Source organism: Mirounga leonina, unplaced genomic scaffold (genome assembly GCF_011800145.1).
Source record: "Mirounga leonina isolate KUSES-001 unplaced genomic scaffold, KU_Mleo_1.0 Mir_199, whole genome shotgun sequence".
NCBI lineage: Eukaryota > Metazoa > Chordata > Mammalia > Carnivora > Phocidae > Mirounga > Mirounga leonina.
In genome coordinates, this window is record NW_023270498.1 from 370,989 (window position 1) to 393,827 (window position 22,839).

General features: G+C 57.6%; 1 protein-coding gene across 2 annotated transcripts in view; it reads right to left on the reverse strand.

Annotated features, from left to right (window-relative positions):
* Positions 1 to 22,839, reverse strand: part of NUDCD3 (NudC domain containing 3) — a 59,105-nt gene that overhangs the window by 18,331 nt on the left and 17,935 nt on the right. For both annotated transcript variants that reach the window (XM_035026429.1, XM_035026428.1), the window contains exon 3: positions 4,315 to 4,447. In XM_035026429.1, the coding sequence (XP_034882320.1) occupies positions 4,315 to 4,447 (133 nt within the window). The remainder of the gene's footprint in view (positions 1 to 4,314; positions 4,448 to 22,839) is intronic.

Sequence of the window (22,839 nt, forward strand, 5' to 3'; positions counted from 1 at the left end):
ACTTAACTGACTGAGCCACGCAGGAGCCCCCCAAGATAAAATTTATTAAAGGGCATTCCTGTTTTATTGTCTATTTCCAGCAGAAGACTGCAAACAACCTCAGTGCCAATTACCAGGGGACTCGTTTAGTAACCAGCTTGCTGCCTGAAGGGACAAAGGCAGACGGAGCCCTGGGTGTGAGGGGCCGTGGGGTTCAGGGCACCTGCATGTTCGGGTTTCTGGCAGCCTGAGCAGGCACGCTTGGGGCACGGGGGGCACGGCAGCCAGCGCCAGAGACCAGAGCCGCCCCGGTGTGGCCCACACTGGGAACAGGTGCGCAAATGTGTCATCGTGCTGGGGCGGGGGGGTGACAGCACATGCTCGTACTTGATCACAGATGTGGCGTCTGTCTGCCAGAACGTCCCAGCAGCTCGCACGCGATGCTGGGGGCGGGGCGGGGGCCGGGAGAGGGCAGGACAGACGCAGGAGAGACACTCCCTGCCATCGGTGTTTACACTCCCGAAGACAAACGTCCTGAGCGTTCAAACACTACGAAGCAGACGTGGAGCCTGTGACCCTCCTGTTACTGAAGTCGCCTCTCTAGAGCTCCAGCCGACACTCGCTCTAAACACCGTCTGAGAAGGGAACCCCGTGGCACAGAGCTTTCAGACCAACTCCATCAGCTGCTTCGAGCTCAGGGGCAAAGCATGCTGTACAAGACATGCTCAGAAGCCGTGGTGCCGTTCTGGAAGGTTCCTGCGGTGAAGACACAAGCAGCGTGAGCCCACCCGCCAGCAGGTTAGCACAGACCACCCCCAGCTCCAGCAGGAAGCAGCACACACAGGAGGAGAGAAATCTGCTTGTCGTCCAACGTACTTGCCGTGACTTTGCAGCAACATCGTGACGCTGTCCCCCCGAAAGGCAACCAGCCGGCGTGGCCGGGGCCTGGTCTCCGCTCCGCCACCGTTCTACCAGACGGTCTGTGGCCTCCGCATGAGCAAAACAGCAGGCCTAGACTCCGAACCTCTGAGTTCCAAGTCCCAGCATTAAAATGCCAGGGTTGGGCGCCTGGGTGGCTCAGTCGGTTAAGCGACTGCCTTCACTCAGGTCATGATCCCGGAGTCCCGGGATCGAGTCCCGCATCGGGCTCCCTGCTCGGCAGGGAGTCTGCTTCTCCCTCTGACCCTCCTCCCTCTCATGCTGTCTCTCATTCTCTCTCTCACAAATAAATAAATAAAATCTTTAAAAAAATAGAATAAAATAAAATAAAATGCCAGGGTTCAGTGGAATGCCAGGTTCCTAACCAGCCCCAGCCGACACCGGGGATGGCGCCAACGCCTCTGTGGTGAGTGCGCCGCTCGGCGCCTGCCCCGAGGGCAGGAAGGGGCACCTGGCTGCCTTCCCCAGCAGAGTGGACGGAGCAAAGAGCCGACCACGCTTCCCTCACGCACGAGGCCAGAGCTTCACCGTGAGTTTCTCCTCAGATTCTCCGGCAGAATGAAAAACAGCAAAAAGGTGACGCATTGCGCACAGGCTCTTTTCTGTCCTCCTCGACCCCCAAGGGACAAGTCCGCTTCTAGGAAAATCGGCCCCGGAGGCGATGCTCTGCTGCTGGAGAAGCGGGGGCGCAGGGGTCCTGCGTCAGCACGCAGCCCCGCCCCCCGCCACCGCGCACCCCCCCATCTGTGACTTTGTCACCACGCTGCCATGACCGCAGCTACCCTCACGATGACATCTGACAGGTGCCACAAATCCCAAAAATCAACACTGCTGACAGGCGGCTGGGACAGGCAACTCAGAGAAGAGCTGGAAGGCGGCCAGTCCACAAAGAACATGGCAACCCTGAGGAAAAAACCCTGAGACCAGCAAAAGCCAAGACACACAAAATAAACCTATTCCGGAATTTTAAGCGAGTCATGGCTAAAATGCTTAGATCGCTAAAAAAAATGAGAGACCACAAAATTTTAGGAGAAGGCTGCAGTGTGGGAATAAGGGGGAACGTGGAAGTTGCTAAGAGACTAAATCCCGAGAGCTCACGCCCCAAGAGAAAACTCCGTTCCTACGTGCGGTGACAGGTGTTAACCAGATTCCCGAAGACACGGGGATCAGATCGCCAGGCTGTGCACCTGAAACTGGCAGGTCAGCTGTGCCTCAGCTAAAAAGACCAAGCAACACAGTAACCTGGACAGAAGACACCACTGGGGGAGGAGGGGGAGGAGGCGGCGGCGGCTTCCCTCGCATCAGCGATGAGGCTGGCCTGGCAGAGATGCGGTCAGCAGGTGTCACGCGGAACACGGCTCCTCCAGTGTGGCGCCGCCATCACCGGGCCCGCGTGCACACCTCTGCGGGCCGGGAGCGCTGGCCCCGGAGACCCCGGACAAGTCCTGTCCAGCAGGGCCACAGGTGCCTCAGGGGGTGGAAAGGAAGGCGCCGGCCAGGGCCCGAGCAGACAGAGCACCCGCTGACGCAGCGCACGCCACCTGCCGCTCCCGAGCAGCCCCACCGGTGCCAACGGTCACTGCCCGAGCCCCGTGAACGTCAGCCCCAGAGCGGCAATCTTGGCCGAGCCCTGGGGACCATCACGTGCCCAGGAAATGTCTCGCGTGAGAATAAGCAAAACCCAGGGCTACATGGGGTGAAGCAAGGGCGTGTTACCCCAGAGGTCAGGACACCCACACTGGAGGGAAGCGTGGATCTGACCCCCAGGCATGATGGCCTGTCCCTTCGGCAATGTGATGAAGGGCAGCAGGACCCCCGCTACACAGGGCTCGCGGCAGAGTCAGGAGACACACTGACATCACCAGCATGTCCGCCTCCCAGGCGGAAAGGACAGCGGGAGAGGCCAGGTCACCCGGGTCTCCAGAGTCAAAGAGAGAATCACTAGTTTTGGGCTGGGTCTAACACAAGTCCTTTGGAGAAAGCTCCAGAAGTTCACAGACAGGTCAGAGAGCAGACCAGCAAAGTCCGCAGCCAACGCTTTTCATAACTCCTTCACCTACGCACAAAGCAATGCCACCAAAAAATAAGCCCTAGATCAACACCTGCCCATAAAACCCCAGAAGATGCGGGGCAAAGTATTCCCCCAGGAAGGTCGGCCTGCACCAGAGGGGACATGGTCACCGGAGCCACATCCCAGGGGGATAACCCCCAGTCACCAGGTCGTGCCTTGGGTCCCGAAGTCCACCTGACCAGGGGTCACGGCCCCCGGTGAGATCTCCTCAGACAGGGTGGGAAGAGGGGTAAAGCGGGAAACGAGTGCATGGTGCCAGGACAGCCAGCCGCACACCAGACACGGAGCCACGGAGCCCGTGCGGCAGAGCGGGCCGCCTTCACCGACGCACGGGGCGGGCCTGTTCCAGGTGGAGCGCGGGCAGTCTGGGGCCGGCACCTCAAGATGGGGGGCCCGGAGGGGCTCACTCACCGCCCGCCCTGGCTCTGGCTCACACGTGTCCAGACCAGCAGGAGCCGGTACTTCACGTGGCGGCCGTTTCCAGAAAATGTGCGTGAACTCACGGACGAGCTCTGTTGTACGCGCTGTGGGACCTGCTCTTGGGAAGAAGCCAGCAGCGCCGGTCTCTGACCAGTGGGAAAGCAGCCTGAGCTTCGGGGGCTGACACCCCCGCCCCGACCACAGCCTCATGCCCCCATCACCACCCAGACACACTCTGAGTGCGCTCAGTGCAGGCAAGAGTGGGGGACGCGGTGCGCTCCCTGTGTCAGCTCGGGAGGCTGAGCAAGCCCTGGGCCTCACTTTCCGCCTACGGACCTGGAAGGTGCGGCTCGCTTTGCAGGCCGCAGGCGCTCATGACGGCTGATGCGAGGAGGATGTGCTTTCTCCGCAAGTATCAGAATTCTTTACGTTGAAGGGATCGTGATAAAAAGCCCCGTTTCACAAACCACAGGGGGCTTTTTCCTTTACAGTGAAGCCCACCCACTTAGAAAAAGTAAACATCTCTCTTCCACCGAAAGATTAAATCCTACTCACGCTCACGGAGGTGGAGAGACCCGGTGGAGCTCCCACCTGACGTGGCCGCTGTCCGCGGGGGAGCCCCGCAGAGCCCAGGGGTCCCTGCTCGGGACACCACCTTCTCCATCTGTGACACATGCGTATCGACCGCCCTGCCTCCTTTGTGGCGCCTGCCACGAAGACGCCGAGCAACGACCCACGGGCGACCGCGGATGAACCACCAGCCACCGGCTGTGCTCGCACAGGAGCGCAAGCCTGGGCGGGGCACGTCTGGAAGGCAGGCCGGCCCGGCTCCGGCACCGCCGCCCCCGATTCCTGCGCCCGAAGTCCGAAGCCGAGCAGAGAGGCTGGAGGCGCCCCGCGGTTACCTGCCTGCCCTTCACCACGTGCTTGGGCACCGGCACCTTGAGCTCCAGGTCGGTGTAGTCCTGCGACCAGGTGTAGTTCTCACGCACGGCACCATTGTAGCTGTCGGGGTTTCTCTGGAACTGCTCCTGCCTCCTGGGGAAGAGCAACAGGTGAGATGCACCCGGGCCCAGACGCAGGAGCGCCACGGCCCCCCACCGCCCGCCCGCCCCCCCTCCGCACGCCCAGGCCCCACCGCACACCACAGCCCCCCACCACATGCCGGCCTTTCGCCACAGACCCAGCACCCACTGCAGGCCTGGCCCCCACCGCACACCAGCGGACCCCACCGCACGCCCGGGCCGTGACCGCGTACCCACGCCCACACATCTCCAGCTCCTGAGAAGCTGAGTCTCACACTTCCTGACCCTCCTACTCAGGCCTCCTAGGAAACTGCGGGGACAAAGGGACACTGCAGGGAAGCCCCTGAGGGCACCACCCGCGGGCTGGGGACAGCATCCGCAGCCCGGCTCCACAAAACGGCGGGCCTGCTGCCGGGCTTCCCGAAGCTCACGGACCAGGCCGTCGCTCAACCAAAGGGTGGCAGTAATGAAGTCCCGGGGCTCCTGCTTTCTCACCACTGCTCGGCAGGGCCTAGCTCCACAAAACAGCAGAACCACCTCAGCCCGCAGCCGCTCGGCTTCCACGCTAACCCACCACAGCCTCGGCTTTCTCCTGGTGACGTGCGCCCAGCGAGGGCAACACACCAAAGCCCGGGCTACCTGGAAAACCCACCAGCCACGCCGCCTGTCCCTGCAGGGCCCGCCCAGCCCAGACGCAGACACGCCTGGCCAAGCAGCGGATGGCACGAACACAATACGGTAGAACGTTTGCTGTTAAGCGGAACGGTGCTCACAACAGCAAAAACAGCATTATAAAAGTAAGTTTGGACTCACAAGCCCTCGACGGTGAGTTTTACACCTAAATTAAAGACAGAAGCCCAGTCTCAGAGGTGCAGCTCAGCCACCTTCTCCAGACCTTCGGAAGGAAGCCCAGCGGACGCCCCGTGGGGGGACACGGCACCGTGCAGGTCCTCCTCGATGCACGTGAAGACACGTGGAAGAGGCTTGCAGCGCGTGCAGGCCATCAGCCCCTCACCTCTGCCGGGTGGTGGTTCACGGGGAGGCGCTTTTTCTGGCTGAAGCGTCAGGACGAGAATGTGTTTACCTCCGGTGGGTGTGCCTCGCGCGCCTTAGATGGGAGGCCGGGCATCCGTCACGGCCCACCCATCGGGGCTGGCAAGTGGCTGCCATTAGGGCCCGAAGTGTGACCCCCAAAATCCTATGTCATCCTAACTTCCAGCACCTCAGAATGTGCCCTACTTCCAAGTTAAAATGAGGTCATCGGGGGCCCTGACCCAATCTGCGTCCTTCACAAGGGGAGACCAGGACACGAAGATGCGCTCAGAGGGATGATGGCGTCAACACGGCCGTGCGGCCGCGGGCCACGAGGGCTGAGGGCTGTCTGCCTCCCCAGAAGCTGCAAAGAGGCCAGGAGGACCCTCCCCAGAGGCTGGAAGTGAGCTCGGGAGAGAGCCGCAGAGAGCAGGGTGGAAGAGGCAGGAGAGGTCCGGGCCAGGCCCGCTGGACACGGGCCACAACACACACACGTGCACAGGCCGCCCAGCCCCAGGAGCAAAGCACCCGGCGTGCGGCTGAGTGCGGCCCAGGCCCGCTCCCTAGAAGGAACACGCACGTGCGTCCGTGCCCACGGACAGGCCTGTTAAGTCTCCGTGGGGTCTCCGGGTGGTACAGCAACGAGCAGTCTGCCTTTCTTCTCTTGGCCATTACCCAAGTTCCGCACAACACAGACATGTGATCAAGAGAAAATCAGCTCTTTTTAAGACAGGGGGCGGCAATCCGCCTTGCGGCCCCACGACTGGGCAGCTCTGCCACGACCACTCCAGCCTGCTGGCACCTCCACACCTCAGATGGGGCCCGGGCAGACGGCACCTGCCCCCCAAGCCGCTCTAGCACCCACTGCAGCTTGAGAGCTCACATCAGACGGACCACCTCGAATGTGCGGACAACAGCTCCAGCAAAGCCGACCAGGATGAAGCCGGGAGACGCACCCTCACTGCACGGCCTTCGGAACCGCGCGCATTAACTATTTGAAATCATCAACCACATGGAAACACGGACGTAAGATACACACAAAATAAAGGCCAGCACTGGCAGAAATCGAGAAATAAACCGCGGGACCTCTCACGGTGGTGGGGCGGCTGCGTCCCGCACCCAGCACGGAGCCCTCACCGGCTGGGGTCCACACGACCCCCCAGCCGTAACGCGCAGCAGACACCGGCAGAGACACCACAGGGCCACGCGCAAGGGGCCACCTGCCCGCGGAGCTGAGCTGTCCCAGAGCTGGGCGCTCACAAGAGGGGCTCTGGCCCCAGCACTGCAGGGCGGGCAGCCAGGCAGGCACCCGGCCGGCTCACCCCGAGCGGACCCGCAGCCTCCCCCGCACGGAGCCGGGCACACTGCTGGGTGCTTTTTTAAACACTTGGAGTCTACATTCTCTTTAAATAAAGTCGATTATTTCCGGCCAACAATGTGTAAAAATAAGCCTCCTGTCATGTGCAGGTGCTCTGGGCCCCCCTCGCCTTGTCATCCCCGCCGGGCCTGGAGCCACGCCCCTGCAGCTGCCAAGGAGCACACTGGGGGTGGGGAGCGGGGAGGAGCGTGAGTCAGCAGCCGGGTGCAGGCGGCAGGCAGGCCTCCCTACGGCGCCCACGTCCAAGGAGCCCATCAGCCCGTGACAGCGTCCTGACCGTGTGTTAAAGGGAAAGTGAGGCCAGGCTCCTCGCGCTGCGGGCACCACAACCAGCAACAGCCGCGCAGGGGGGAGCTCTGCGGGGCCCCTCCCTCCGTGCCCCAGTGCGCGCAGGAACCAAGGGCCTCCTTCCTTCCCGAGGTCAGGATGGGAAGTGGTGGGTAAGGGGGTCCCAGACCCAACATAAAGGCGTCTGTGCAGAAGGCTCAAGTGCGCACGGGGAATGGGGACCAGTGTGTAAGTGGGGGCACGGGGGCCGCCCTCAGGCCCCTCCCCAGGTTCTGGGACGGTGTACCCAGTGGAGGGACGTACCCAGTAGAGGGACCAGGGCCTGAGCGTGTGCACGTTTAAGCAGTTAAATCTCTCCCTCCCCGACATCTCCATCTCTCCCACTGACCTCCTGCTCACTGGTCCCACCACATCCGGCCCGGACAGGAGCCACAGCAGGTGCGAACGCAGGGATTCTTCTCTGGGCTTCTGCATTTCACAAGCTGGAGGAGGTGAGCCCTCCCTTGGAGGCAAATGCCCTGCTTCAGAGCCTCACGCCAACCGTGCCCTCCCGGAAGCAGGTCCACAGGCCCCGTCTCGGCACCGAGACGTGACTGCCACACTCACCGTGCCACTTGGAAAGGAAGGGTCCGACTGCAGAGTGTGCACAGTGACCCACCCAGAGGGCTCCGCACCAGGCAGGCCCACCGTGCTCACGGCCTCCCTTCCCAGCAGCACCCACCCGCCCTCCTGCCTCCCCGCACCTACAGGTTCCTTTCCAGCGGCCACCTCTTCCCAGCTCCTGGAGCAGCAGAAGCCCACAGCATTGGGTGCCCTGCTCCAGGCCCAGCTCCCCGCACACCAGCTCCGTGCGGTCCAGCCGCCTCCCTGACATCCACTGTCCCCTCCTGCCCAGGGTCACTGTCACCGTCACACTGGGGTCGCCATCCTCTTCAGTGCATTCCCACCTGGAAAGACAGTCTGGCTCAGGACACAGGCCTGTCAGTCCACTTTCACAAGGAAGGGAGGCTACCTGGCCCTCTGGGGCACCTGGGGAGACAAGCTGCACATCCTGCCTAAGAAATCTATACTTTACCCTTCCCCTTCTTTAAAATCTAGCTTCAATAATTCTCTCTCCACCTAGCATCACCAGTTCAGCATCTATCACCAGTCTTCCCAGACGGGAGCGGCCCGCGTCACACAGGGACCAGAGCCTGAGCAAAAGGACACCACTCAAAATGAGGAGGCCCCAAGAAAGGAACACACGAGCTGGCCCAACACGAGACAATCTGAATCTCAAAGAGAACAACGTCAGGGCACAGGAGTGCCTCAATCAGTTTGGGCATCCAACTCTTGATTTTGGCTCAGGTCAGGATCTCAAGGCTGTGAGACTGAGCCCCGTGTCAGGCTCCGTGCTGGACGTGGAGCCTGCCTAGGGTTCTCTGCCCCCTGCATCAAAAAAAAACAACGTCCACAAAAGACTGAAGCGTGTGATGTATTCAAAGGTCCATAAGCTCATGAAACAAAAGCCCATCAGTCCCCTTGATGGCCAGAGTACAACTCCATCTGAAAATTAATAAAACGGTTCTGCAGGAACCAGAATTTCAAAAAGCCAAGTCCCTCCATCAGGACTCCAGACAGTCAATGAAGAAGGCAGACCAGCATGAGAAAGTCACCATTTCGTCACCTGCACTGGAAACTTGCTTCTGGGCAGCAGGGCGGACGGCGGGGGGAGGGTCTGCCCACAGAAGGGTCCAGAACACCAATGTCCACAATGCTAGACACCAGGCGTGTCCTGCGATGTCCCACCTTTGTGACAGTCCCCAACACCAGACCAAAAACCCACCACATCCCGCCAGGGTACGTGGGCAGGAGCAGAGAACATGGTCACAAGAGCCGTGAACGCACTGGCAGCCCAGTCCAGAACGGGAAAGTCTAACAGACAAAGTTCCAAGTTTCTGTACAAATAAACAGCAAGAGATTAAAGAGGGAAGGAGAAGTATTCTAAATCAGGAGGCTTAGAAGACGCAGCAAGCAAATGCCACGGTGGGGCCTGCTGGAACGCGAATCTGAAAAACCAGTTGTGAGAAAGCTCCATGAGACAATCGAGAAGAAGTGGCCATGGACTGGGCGTTCGGTGACCCTAGGAAATTCACGACAGTTACAGTAAGCTTCAGTCCTAGTTTTACTGAACTATGTATAAGTGAAATTTCATGACTTCTGGATTTGTCCTCTCAAAACCAAAACCAAAACAAGTCTGGGGTAGGGAAAGAAGGAACAGGGATCGAGAATGCCAGGTGAGGAAGCAGAGAGAAGCTTCATGGGCACTGCCGGTGCGGTTCTCTTCTTCCGCGGAATTGTGAAAATCCGGGGGGTCTGTCCTGGCTGTGCACCCGGCAGGGGGCCCCGATGGCCCGGGCTGTGGGGGAAGCATCCCACTGAGAGAGCGCCTGCGGATTTCCAAGGCCGCCCCACGACCCAGCCCCTGCAGCGTGCCCGCATGGGGTCCTGCGACCCCAAGACCCCTGCCCACGAGTGCACAGGAAGAGTGTCTCAGTGCGACCTGCACTCACATTCCCGTGTGTGTCCACGCTTACTGGCCACGTCCTCTCACTTCTGTGACGCTCCAGCCACAGCTTCTGGTGGTGCTTTCCCTGGTTTGCACAAGAACGCTATGATGGGGGGGGGGGGGGGAACTCCGTCGGCTTCACAGTTCACAGACGCCGTCTCCTGGTGTGTAAGTGGTCCTCATACTTTCCTCACGACGTCTGTTTAACACAAGCCCCATCTCTGGACTCAAGCGGCTCCTGGGGCCCTCCCCTCGCCAGGGTCGCCCCTGTAGCCTACAGGGCCCCCTCCTGGGCTTTGATCCCTACGCCCCACAGTCATCAGCCCATGTCCAATCTTGCTCCCACGTGTCCCTGCTTTGGCCCTGACCAGTCGTACCAGAAGCCCGCGTGAAGAGAAAGAGAGCGTGCGGCTGAGGCGCCCAGAAGGACTGGTGGGGACTCTGCCCACCGCTGTCAGGACTCAATACAAAATTCTTGTAACAAGTATATTTTGACAATCTGTTTTTAACATTTTAATTTTGTAGCACAATTAAAAATACCAGATGATTCTTTACCTAAAAGAAAGGAGGCAAGGTTCATGAACTCCGTCGTAATACGCCCGTGAACGATTTGATAGGTTTTAATGCAGATCACGGAGTACCTGGGACAAGCCGTACAGACAGCCGACACAGATGGCGTCGGTATTTACCGCACGCTGTTCTCCTTCACCGAAAGGGGAAGTCTGTTAGAGTGAGACTTTTTCTTAAGTCACGCTCATCACTTGAACAAGGTAAGAGCGTCCCAAGCATTTTACAAGCCCACGACTGTAAAATAGACATCTTCCAACAAAAGCGAGATAACCTGCGCCACAAACACATCACGTGAAGGACGCTGAACTCCCACCCCAACTCCGCTTTCTCCCCCTCAGCATCCAAGATCAATCGCGTCATGACCAGCTTTACTACTGCCACTCCCAACAGACTGCCCAACGGAGAAGCATCGCACACGAGGAAACACCACTGCGCCTCCCACACCCACCCACCTGCTGGAGGGACGCGGCCCGCAGCACAGCCCGGGGCCAAACGTTCACAGCACACGCAGGGAAGCCACAGCGGCAGGAGGCCCGGTCAGGGCGACACAGAAACCAGAGGGCCCCAGTATGAGACCCGGGGCTGCCCCGGCCTCTCCCCGCCTTCCGGACGGCGGCGTCCCCAGAGCCACCCACTCTCCCGCAGACGTGCACTCACCCCAGTTTGTAGCCAGCCTCCAAACCGCTCCTCAGACTGGGAGCCCTGTGGCACGCCCCCTCCTGCCCGCACTCTGACGCTGGAAGACCTCTGAGAAGCTGTCCCCGAGGCGAGCCACCATCCACGGGGTCGGGCCGGCAGGGCACGGGGTGGTTTCTGGGGCCGCCTGCGCGAACACACCAGATGCACACGCACGCACACGGGAGGACACGGCAGGGTGCAGGCCCAACAGCCTGCTTCCGACGGGCCAAGGTTTGAGAACCAGAAAGTGCCACGATGGAAGAACCAGAGCAGGTGTTACTTTTATGAAAGGTACAGCAGAAAAAACCGGGGGCAAAGGACGCTTGAGAGGCTGGGAAGGGTGGTGGGCCCTCCCTGGCCCTGGCAGCGGTGGGGTGGCTCTGTCCTGGCGACAGAAGCAGCTGCTGGCATGCGTCACGGCGCACTGGGCACAGACTGCCCTGGACCGGGGAGGGCTGCGGCGCGGGGAAGGGAGGCCCGAGCGGGAGGAGCGTGGACACAGCGGGGCGGGAGGGAAGACGTGAGGACCCGGGGGACGGGGCCGGGGCACAGGGTTCCGGGGGTCACGGAAAGGCTGCCACCAGCAGGTCTGAGCCACACGGGCAAGCAAGATCTGGGCACAGAGTGCCGGCACCTCGTGTCGTTCCACTGCGCTTCAGTCCCATCACGCTTCCCACACGCTGCGACTCCCCGCGATTTACGTGCGAGGCAGCCCTGCATCCGGCCAGCTGTCATCACTGGCCCGCACACCTGACCCCAAGCACACCTGCCCAACGCGTGTGAAGAGCAGTCCTCCTGGGTGTGTGTGTGCCTCGGCATGGAGCGTGCGTCCCCCACGTCAACGTCACATGACGCACGTCCCCCGTCTTCCCGCCTGGCCCTCACCACCTGCATCGAAACCCCAGCTTTCGCGCCCTGGGGCCAGCAGCCGAATCCTCCAAAGACGGATGGATCCTACCAACAGCAGCCCTGCAGGAGGGCTCTGGACAGGGGACCTCAGCACAGCAGGCCCGGGGAGCCGAGCACTTGGCATGAAGAGGGCGTCCATGCCGATCCAGCCCCCGCCCCCCAGGAAGCCTCCACGCTCTCCAAGCAGCTGCGTCACCTGGTCCTCGTCTGCACGAACACCACAACCTGGAATGACCAAATGGTTCTCCATCTGGACCCCTGGGCACACACCTCCTTCACCTCACACACATCACCATTCTGTAAAGCACACGAGAAGCTCCAAGGTTTCTATTAAATGAACATTTTCTCCAGGATTAGCACAAGTTAACAACCACCGTACTTAGTGATAGAGGAACCTCCTTCATACACAATCCCACAAAGATGAAAAAGAGTCAATTATCCTGAAATAAGTTATACCCTGTTTTTAAATTTGCCTGGATTTCATCTCGTTCTGCAAACAAAACATGTGTCCTTGACACATAAGCATTAGAAACAAATATAGAAACAAGACCCACTCAAGAGTAGGAAAAAGGTTTAACTCAGGCTTTAAAATTTTAAAAAAATTAAGTCAGGAATTCTTAGTTCAAATTCTGTTATCACGAAGTTAAAGTTTTAAAAACTCTTTTCTAAACTGAAAAACAGCCTTAAAAAGCAACGAATTTATACCACAGAACCCCCAACTGCTGAATCGGGACACGAGCCCCCTGAAGAAGAGAAAGGTGGGCTGGGTACGGGGAGGGGTGCGACCGTGTCCAGAGGAGGGGCCCGTCCCCACTCCACACCACCAAGGGCACCAGAGTAGAGATGCATCTGCGCACGTCCAGCCTCTCACAGCAAGACGACGCTGAGCCATGACAGGAGGACAGCGTATTATTTACAGAACAGCGGCAACGATCCCTCTCAGAGAACAAAGAGCGTGTGGCAATGAGTAATGAGAGCAAAGGAAAAGCCAACTCAACACGAGGACCAGCAGATACAGCTGAGGAAAGATGCATGAATCTCCCAGGAAAAAAACAAAAACAGAAAGAGAGAATGTAGAAGGAAGAAGCTGGGACACTGGAACTGGGAGCTGAAGAATAAAGAAAACAGAAGGGAGGCGAGAACCAGAAAGAACGAAGGAGCGTCTGTGGAAACGCAGGACGGGCGTCAAAACTGCAGGCGCACTCAGGGGACCCGGGAAGGGACAGCTGCCCGCCCAGAGCAAGAGTCACCGCCTGAGAGGTCACGGCCAGCCTGACGTGCCACGGCTCCAGTGTCCGCCGTGCACAGGCGAAGCCCAGGCGTCCCGCGGTTCCCGGGCTTTCCTCCTTTCAGCACTGGAGTCCCACTCGGTCACGGGCAAACCGTCAAAGTCCCTCATCCCATGACCCCCTGAATCCTGGGAAATCAGGGAGGCTCAGGTCCCTTTCTCTGGAAGGCGCGAGAGGACGTTCCCGACAGGGACAGGAGAAGGGCAAGGGCCCTAGATTCCGTTGTGCTTAATGCCGAGTCGGAGCCCCGTCCCCAGGATTGGGGACCGGACAAGGGGCCCGCTCTCCACGCTCCTACTCAGTATTGTGCTGGAGGCACCAGGCAGGACAACGAGGCAAGAAAATAAACAAGTAAAAGGCACTCAGGTTGGAAGGAAGAAGTAAAACTCTATTTGCAGATGATACGACCTTGTGTAAATACATAAAATTCTTAAGAACCTATTAAATATTTAAATAGAGTTAGTAATCGAGTTAAGCAAAGTTGCAGCTTACAAAACCAATATGCAAAAATCCACTGTATTTCTATACAGTAGCTATGACCGTTCTGAGAGAGACATTAAGAGAACAATTCCATTTACAACAGTATCAAAGGGGCGCCTGGGGGCTCAGTCCGTAAAGCATGCGATCTTGATCTCAAGGCCCTGAGTTCAAGCCCCATGTTGGGTTTACTTAAATAAGTAAAACTTAAAAAATAATAATAATAAAATACTGAGGAACAAATTTAATCGCAAAACCAAAAACAAACCCACAAAACTGAATCTTCAAAAACAACAAAACGTGGTGAAAAAAACTGAAGAAGAGCAAATAAAATAGAAAGGCACCTCAAGCTCATGGGCTGGAAGACTCCCCAGACTGATCCACAGTCAGCGCGGCCCCCATCAGTGCCTGCACCTGGCTTCTGTGCAGAAACGGACGAGCCGATCCTAAAACCTACATGGAAATGCAAGGACAGAACAGCCGGAACAGGGGTGCCTGGGGGACTCGGTTATGCACCCAACTCTTGATTTTTTGCTCAGGTCATGATCTCAGGGTCCTGGGATGGAGCCCCGCGTCAGGATCTGTGCTCAGTGGGGAGTCTGCTTGAGAGCCTCTCTCCCTCTCCCTCCGCCCCTCCCTACAGTGCTCACATTCACACAAAATAGCCAAAACAATCTTGAAAAAGGAAGACCAATTGGAAGATTCACACTTGCCAATCTCAAAGCTTACTGTAACAGCCACAGTAGCCAAGACAGTGTGGGACTGGCCTAAGGACAGGCATGGAGCTTCAACAGAATAAACCGGAGGGTCCCAAAAGAAACTCTCCGATTCATGGCCAATTGCTTCTCAACAAGGAAACCAAGACCACTGGACGAGGAAATAACAGCCTTTCCAACAAATGGTGCTGGGACAACTGGATATCCACATAGACCACAGCCTCAGACACACAGAAATAAACTCAGAAGGGCCACAGAACGCAAGAGCTAAAATATATAAAACTCTAGGAAGAAAATACAAGAGTAAATCATTGCAATCTTGGGCTAGGCAATAGCTTCTTTTTTTTTTTTTTTTTAAAGATTTTATTTATTTTTTTTAGAGAGTGAGCGAGAGAGAAACAGCATGAGAGGGGAGAGGGTCAGAGGGAGAAGCAGGCTCCCCGCTGAGCCAGGAGCCCGATGTGGGACTCGATCCCAGGACCCTGGGATCATGACCTGAGCCGAAGGCAGACGCTTAACCATCTGAGCCACCCAGGCGCCCTAGGCAATAGCTTCTTAAATACAACACCACAAGCACATGCAACCAAAGAAAACCGAGATAAATCAGACCTCATCAAAATTAAAGATTTTTGTCCATCGAAGGACACCGTCAAGAAAGAGAATGAGAGAAAATACTGGCACATCATTTATCTGATAAGAGTCTCATATCCAGAATACATAAAGAACTCTTCTATATCTAACAATAAAATGACAACCCAATTAAAAAATGAGTGACAGGTCTGAATAGGCATTTCTCCAAAGATGTACAAATGGTCAATAGGCACATGAAAAAAATAGGCAACATTTTTACTCACTGGGAAACGCCCATCTAAACCATCAGGATGGTCACAGCCAACAAGACAGACAGTAACAAGCATTGGCTGCAGAGAAACGGAACCCCACGTGGTGCTGGTGTGCAAGGGGGGCAGCCGCTCTGGAGAAGTCTGGTGGCTCCTCAAAAGGCTAAACGCAGAGCTACCGGAGGACTCCACAATCCACTCCTAGGTGTGTGTCCAAGAGAAAAGGAAACGTGTGTTCCCACAGACACGTGTGCACAAATTTTCACAGCACCATTCCTCATACAGACAAGGCAAATGTCCATTAACCATGACTTAAGAAACAGGGTGGTGCATCCACACAATAAAGTCTGACTCAGCCAGCACAAGGAACAAGGTCCTGATACTTCCTACAAATACGGGTGAACCTGGAAAACGCGACGCTGAGTGAAAGAAGCCGGACACTAGGCCACAGATGGCAGGATTCCAAGTATACAAAATGTCACAAGTGGTGGGGCGCCTGGGTGGCTCAGTCGTTAAGCGTCTGCCTTCGGCTCAGGTCATGATCCCGGGGTCCTGGGATCGAGCCCCGCATCGGGCTCCCTGCTCCGCGGGGAGCCTGCTTCTCCCTCTCCCACTCCCCCTGCTTGTGTTCCCTCTCTAGCTGTCTCTCTCTCTCTGACAAATAAATAAATAAAATCTTAAAAAAAAAATGTCACAGGGCTGGGAAGTTAGGGGGAAACGGGGAGGGAAGCTCTTTCTGCGGTAATGATGACGTGCGAGAATGAGCCAGTGGGAAGGGCTGTGCAGCCTTTAACTATATACTAAAAACACCTAACTGTACCCACTCGAGAGGACTTCTACAGCGCCTGGTTATGTGTCCGTTTTTAAAAGCTGTCTGTGTGTGCGCATGCATGAGCATGAAAATATGTGAGCAGATTCTCCGTGCTGTTTAACATCAGCTACAGAATTAGGTAAAGAATTTATTTGTACACATAGGTATTTGAAACTCACCTGTTACTGTGGCCAAGTATTTTCTAATGTTAAAATGCTCTAACAGGGCGCCTGGGTGGCTCAGTCGGTTGAGCGACTGCCTTCGGCTCAGGTCACGATCCCAGGGTCCCGGGATCGAGTCCCGCATCGGGCTCCCTGGTTGGCGGGGAGTCTGCTTCTCCCTCTGACCCTCCTCCCTCTCATGCTCTCTGTCTCTCATTCTCTCTGTCTCAAATAAATAAATAAAATCTTTAAAATAAATAAATAAGTAAATAAATAAAATGCTCTAACAAATAGCAAATGTAAATTGCTTTTTTTTTAAAAGATTTTATTTATTTGAGAGAGAGAATGAGAGACAGAGAGCACAAGAGGGAGGAGGGTCAGAGGGAGAAGCAGACCCCCTGCCGAGCAGGGAGCCCGATGCGGGACTCGATCCCGGGACTCCGGGATCGTGACCTGAGCCGAAGGCAGTCGCCCAACTGACTGAGCCACCCAGGCGCCCGCAAATGTAAGCTTTTAACTGGAAATTCAACAAGATACCAATAGTGATGAAACCTGAACAATCTTCTGGTTTCCCAAATTTTCTAGACCTTGCTTTTATTACTTGTATAATTAATTACCGGCTTGCCTGTCACAAGCTGTAGCACAGTGGGAAAGATACCATTCCTAAATGCAACACACACAATAAATATCTAGTTATCAACTCATCTCAGGACACAGGAGATCTGTATCGAATTCTCCAGGGTAACTTTCCATACCCGAATATAACAGGAGAAGAAAAGGAAGCCACAAACAATGCGATGATTTCAACAGCACAGTTAATGAAAGGAGATCAGTAATATTCCTCAAGTTAATATGCAGTTTCACCGTGACATCAACTAAAGACCCCAAGGGTATAAAACAGAAGTTAACCATGTCAAGTGACATTCATTTTAAAGGAATCAAACAACATTAAAGAACAGTCTTGACCCCTTTCACAGACGAGAGAATGGTACATCCACTCTACAGCGTGAAGGGAGACAGAACTCTCTAAAATCTAACAAAGGAAATCACCAAAGACAAGACACATGATCAAATCCCTACACAATTCAAGGGATCGACTGGAAAAAGGAAAGCAGTGCACAAGAAGGCACGTGAATTTTATTTATAAACCCAAGAGAAGGGCAGCAGCCAGAACCCAGGCACTGGAGCAACAAACAGAAGCAAACACCATGGGCAAATCATGGTGTCGAAAACCTCATCTCTCTTCTCATTAAAGGGGCACAAACTAAGCATTAAGGTAGCATCATGCAGGTCTCAGTACCATCGAAAGCCTGCTCATTGTCCCCGGCAACTCTCCCGGGACAGGCGGTCAGGAAGTCCCCCCCCACCCCCACAGCCTATCTGCGGAGCACACCACCCTCAACCACAAGCCCTTTCCAGTAAGCAGCGGTATACGGAGTATCACCACCACCAAAGCTACACTAACCAAGGGAAAAGAAAAAAACCCACAAGAAGAAAAAACAGCTTTCAGCCCTGACGCCCGGCGACCCTTTCCCTCTCCCTGAAGGATGTTAGAGAACCAGCCACCTCGAACAAGGAGAGGAAAGTAGGAGTGCAGGAGAAATCCTTCATAACCTCATTGTAGGGAAACTTCTCTTTTTTTTTAAAGATTTTATTTATTTGTTAGAGAGCGTGGGCGAGAATGAGTGAGTGAGAGCACAAACAGGGGCAGCTGCAGGCAGAGGGAGAAGCAGGCTCCCTGCTGAGCAAGGAGCCCGATGCGGGACTCGATCCCAGAGCACTGGGATCATGACCTGAGCTGAAGGCAGCCGCTTAACTGACTGAGCCACCCAGGCGTCCCTAAAGAAACTTTTCTAACTCAAAATCCAGAAGCAAAAGAAAATAAGTAAGACTGATAATACATTTTATAACCAACATTTTAAATATTAAAAAGCACCTCTGCGGGCGCCTGGGTGGCTCAGTCGTTGGGCGTCTGCCTTCGGCTCAGGTCATGATCCCAGGGTCCTGGGATAGAGCCCCGGGTCGGGCTCCCTGCTCGGCGGGAAGCCTGCTTCTCCCTCTCCCACTCCCCCTGCTTGTGTTCCTGCTCTCGCTATCTCTCTCTCTGTCAAATAAATAAAATCTTTAAAAAAAAAAAGCACCTCTGCTTGGAGGGAAAAAAAATCGTAAGCAATATCAAAGACCAAAAAAGACAAATAAACTGGAAAAATATTACAGATAAAGATCTAATTTTCCCAGTATATACAGAAAGCTCTAAAAAAACTGAAGGACAGGGCGCCTGGGTGGCTCAGTCTGTTGAGCGACTGCCTTCGACTCAGGTCATGATCCTGGAGTCCCGGGATCGAGTCCCGCATCGGGCTCCCTGCTCGGCAGGGAGTCTGCTTCTCCCTCTAACCCTTCCCCCTCTTGCGCTCTCTCTCTCACTCTCTCTCTCTCTAATAAATAAATTAAAAAAAAAATCTTAAAAAAAAAAACTGAAGGACAAAATAACAAAGTCCCACAGAAAATGGGCAGAAGACATAAAGAGAGCACCCTCAGAAGGAAAGGCACAGTGTGAAAACACGTCACACGTAATACAAGAAGTAAGCGCTCAGCCGTCAGGGTGCCCCTCTGTCGGGCAAGCACGACTTGCAAAGCGTAGCGCACGCCCCCCAGCCCAGCTGTGGGGACAGGCTGTCACTTGTTCTGCAGAGCTGTCCACACGGGCTGGGGTGGCCTACCTAGGAGAGCAGGGAACGGGGGCAGATGGGGGAGGCCCTGGGGAAGCTTCTAGTTCCCTCTCATTTGGGAATATCTCGTTCTGGGTGGTGACTTAGGGCAACGTTCAGTTTGTAGAAATACATCAGGCTGTACTTGAAGCTACACCCACATCTCAAGTGGGTGGCATGTCATCTTGGCTAAGGGGGCCCATCCTCCCGCACCCCCTTCCCGCGCAGTTCTGAGTCAGTCAGGAGACGCCTGAGGACAACGTGCAAGGCTCGACAGGGCTGCAGCCGTGGCCATCGGGCGCACGACAGCCATGGGCTCAACACCACCGCTCACAGGCGGCGCGGGGCCTGGAGAGAAGGCGGGCGCGACCCCCAGGCACAAGGCGGGGTGTGCCGGGCTTGTGCACGTGTTCTTGTGTGTGCACGCGTATGCACAGGGCGGCCTGTTTGCAGGCTCAGATGAGTGAGCAGGCCCGGGGTGGGGGGAGAGGCTCCAAGCCCAGCTCTGGGCACGCGGCCCCTTCCCATGCATGCACGCGCGCGCACGCGCACACACACACACACACGAACGCACGCACATCTGAACCAGGCGGCACGGAGCCCAGAGCACAGCTGGGAGACGGACACCAGGGCTCCGCTCCCACAGCACGGTGGCCAGCACGGACCCCCAGGGCACCCCCAAGGGCTGGAGAGTGCAGCCCCAGAAAGGTGACGGCCTTCACTGCGCTCCCGGGGATCTAGAACACAGACCGCGGCTCACCAAACCCTGAGAAAGCCAGCTTCCTGGAGAGGCTGAGGCCGTAGGACGGCACGGCAGGCGTGGTCCCGGGGGACACTGGGGACACTGGGGAGGGACAGAGACAAATGTATCAGCCTCTGTCTGAACAAGTGCAAGCCACGCTCGCTGAAAGGGCATCAGCACGGCTCAGAAGCTGAACTCAAGAACATGACCCGTGAGAGCGCCCACGACCAGGGGCGGGTCTGTGGCTCCACACGAGTGTCTTCGTCACTGGTGCGAAGAATAATTAAAAATCGCAACAAAACACACTTTCTAGATGAAATCAGGAGAATTTAGGTCTCCTACTACCTTTTAGGCTCCTCCAGAAGACAGTCCCTCAAGATGACAGCAGGCTAACCGGGGAAGAAAAGGCCCCGGGGGCCAACTCACGTGGGAAGCGGGGGGTACCTCACAGGTGGCTGGGCGACGGGCACCGCGGCGGCAGGGTCGCGGGACCGTGTGCCGCGGGCTCCGCCCCCTGTGCCCACCGGCCCTCACTCCTTCGCCTGCACCCCGTGGTCGTTCAGAAAGAGGACCACCGCCACCCCTTGGTCCTCGGGCGGCAGAGACCCCAACGATGCTGGCTCTCCCGGGGCACCGGTGCGGCCCACCCCCGCCTTCCGACTGCGCAGCCCCAGCCCTGCCGCGGGGCACGCGTCGGCCCCAGCAGCTGACTCACAGCGTCTACACGGGAAAGTCGGCTCTAACCCTAAGCGTCTGCAGGACAGAGGGACCCAGACCCTGTGGGGGCCCAGCCGGGCACGACTCGGCGACCACAGGGCACACGATGGTCATTGCCACTGTCCAGAGACACTTCAGAAAAAAGTTATTTATTTTGGAGAGGGCACGTACGTGCGTGCGAGCACGGGAGGGGGGCAGAGGGGAAGAGAGAATCTCGAGCAGACCCCCTGCGCGGAGCCGTACACGGGGCTCGATGCCACGACCCTGAGATCACGACCCGAGCCGAAACCGAGAGCTGGACGGCGCCACCCGGCGGCCCTCAGGGGACACTCTTAATCCTTTCGTCTTGGTTGAACGTGTGCTTCCTAGTTTTCCTCAATGAACATGTGCCGCTTTGGGAACCCTCACGGTCAAGTGTTCGGTCCACGCTGGGCCGTGATTCCAGAACAAGGCCAGCGGAGCAGACACCAAGCCGTGGGCACAGCCCAGCAGGGCAGCCTGGGAAGCTGCTCTGGAGGACACGCGGCACCTGCGAGGCCGGAGTGGGAGCGCGCGCACGAGGCACTGTGCACGCAGCAGGGCACCGCCGTGCAAACCAACCGTGGGCAGCAGGGCGTGCGGCAGCACGTGGGGGAGACCTGGAGTGCCGGCAGGGGCGTGCGGGAACTGTGCCCGCTCACCGGGGCTGGGAGCCCGGGGCGCGCAGGAGGAGCGCGGCCCAGCATCCGCCCGCCTCACACTTCTCCTGAAAGGCCTCTCGTGGAGAGACGGAGCCAGGGGTCCTGGTGAAGGAGACAGAAGATGCACCGCAGCCCCTTCTCCACTGCCACAATCTCTTCAAATATCTGCAGGCAGCATTTCCAAAACGCCAGTAAAAAAGAGCACTTGGGGGGAGAAAGGAAGCTCCAAGGCTGGAGGGCTACCATGGAAACGGATCTAAATACGGGCTGCAGCCGCGAAATCCAAGGCGCTCAACCAGACAGAGCGCGGGGACGAGCTGCTGGTGCAGAGAGGCGGTGACCACTGGACCTGGGCGGGCAGCCGCTAGCCCGCGGCCGGGACGGGCCGCCAGGCCAACTGCGCGTGCCGTCCCAGGGCCCCCGCAGCAGAGGTCTTCGCGACGTCCCTGTCATCAAGCACACGCAGCCTCAGCCGGAGCACCAGGTTCATCAGGCACAGGCACCTCAACCGGAGAGCCAAGGACAGCGAGCTCTAGCCGGCCGTGAACAGGTCCCCCCTCACAGCCACGTGTGTGGGCCCTCGTGGGGGGCTGCTCCCCTCCTTCCTGACGCTTGTTTTCCTTGCGGTGCAGCAGGGTTCGCTCTGTTCTAACACGGGACCCGAGAGAGGGGGCGGGGGTGGGCAGGCAGCCCCGGGGCAAGGCGGGGAGTCAGGCACCCCACGCGCACCCCGTGCAGTCCCCCTCCAGCTGGGGCACCGGCAGCGGGTCGTGGCGTCAGGAGCACCACTGTCCGCAACGAGAGGAAACAAGGACCTGGAAGTGTGTTCTCCTGGGAGGACACGAGCATCCGAAATGACATCCCTCCTACTGTATTCGGCTTCCCCAAGGACTCCTGGAACATGCTCAAGTGTTTTTAGGTCACAGGCAGTCCTCCCACCCACTTACCGCGGAGCTCGGGCAGCAGCGGAACAGAAGGCTCTCGGGGAGCCTGCCTGCACCGGGCAGAGAAGGACTGGATGCGCGGGGGGACGAGCGCAGACTTGCCTCCCCCCCGCCCCCCGCAGGTCCCGGGAGGAGCGCGCCCGGCCCCCCGTGGAGAAGACGCTGCCCAAGCGCACGGGGGCCGCTACTGCGGACCCCCGAAGGGCGCTGGCCGGGCCCCCCAAGCTGTGCCTGCAGAAGCCACCGCACAGCCCCTGGAGGGGAGAGGCTCCCTCGGACCCCACGGCGCAACGGTGGCGCCAGAGGGAGCAGCACCGCTCGCATCACGGGCGACGGAGGAGCGCCCACCCCTCTCTGCCCACGGCCTCCGGTCAGAGGCCCCAGCAGGCTGGCGCTCCCGCCCACCACCTGGCCCAGGCCCTGAGTCCAACGACACGGCCGGGTGGAAGCAGAGGCCCCGGGCTCGGCTCCAGCCAACACTGTCCCCGCACCGCCTCACACAACCCGGCTGAGCCTGGAAGCCCAGAGCGCCCCCGCCCCAGTTCCCAGGCGGGAAAACAACGGCCTCAAGGCCAGCAGCTGAGTGACTCAGAGCTGGCACGTGAATGCAGGGTTCTTTACTCCAATCTGTACCCCACATTTCATGAAAGGGGAAAGAAGGCTGCAGTCAGGAAGTGAAAAGCCGAGCAGGAGGGTTGCAGAGGGTGACGAAAAACAGACCAGGAAACGGGCATAAAACAGGGCTGGCGCCCAGCCCCAGACCCCCGTTCTCGAGTCAAAGGCCCAGGCTGCCCGCCTGCCCGCGGGAGGACCTGCACGTCATGTGGTGCGGGGACACGGAGCCAGGCCCAGGAACAACGCCCATGCGTCAAAAGGACGTGCCCACTGGAAGGGGCACTGCGAGTAACAAAACCAGGG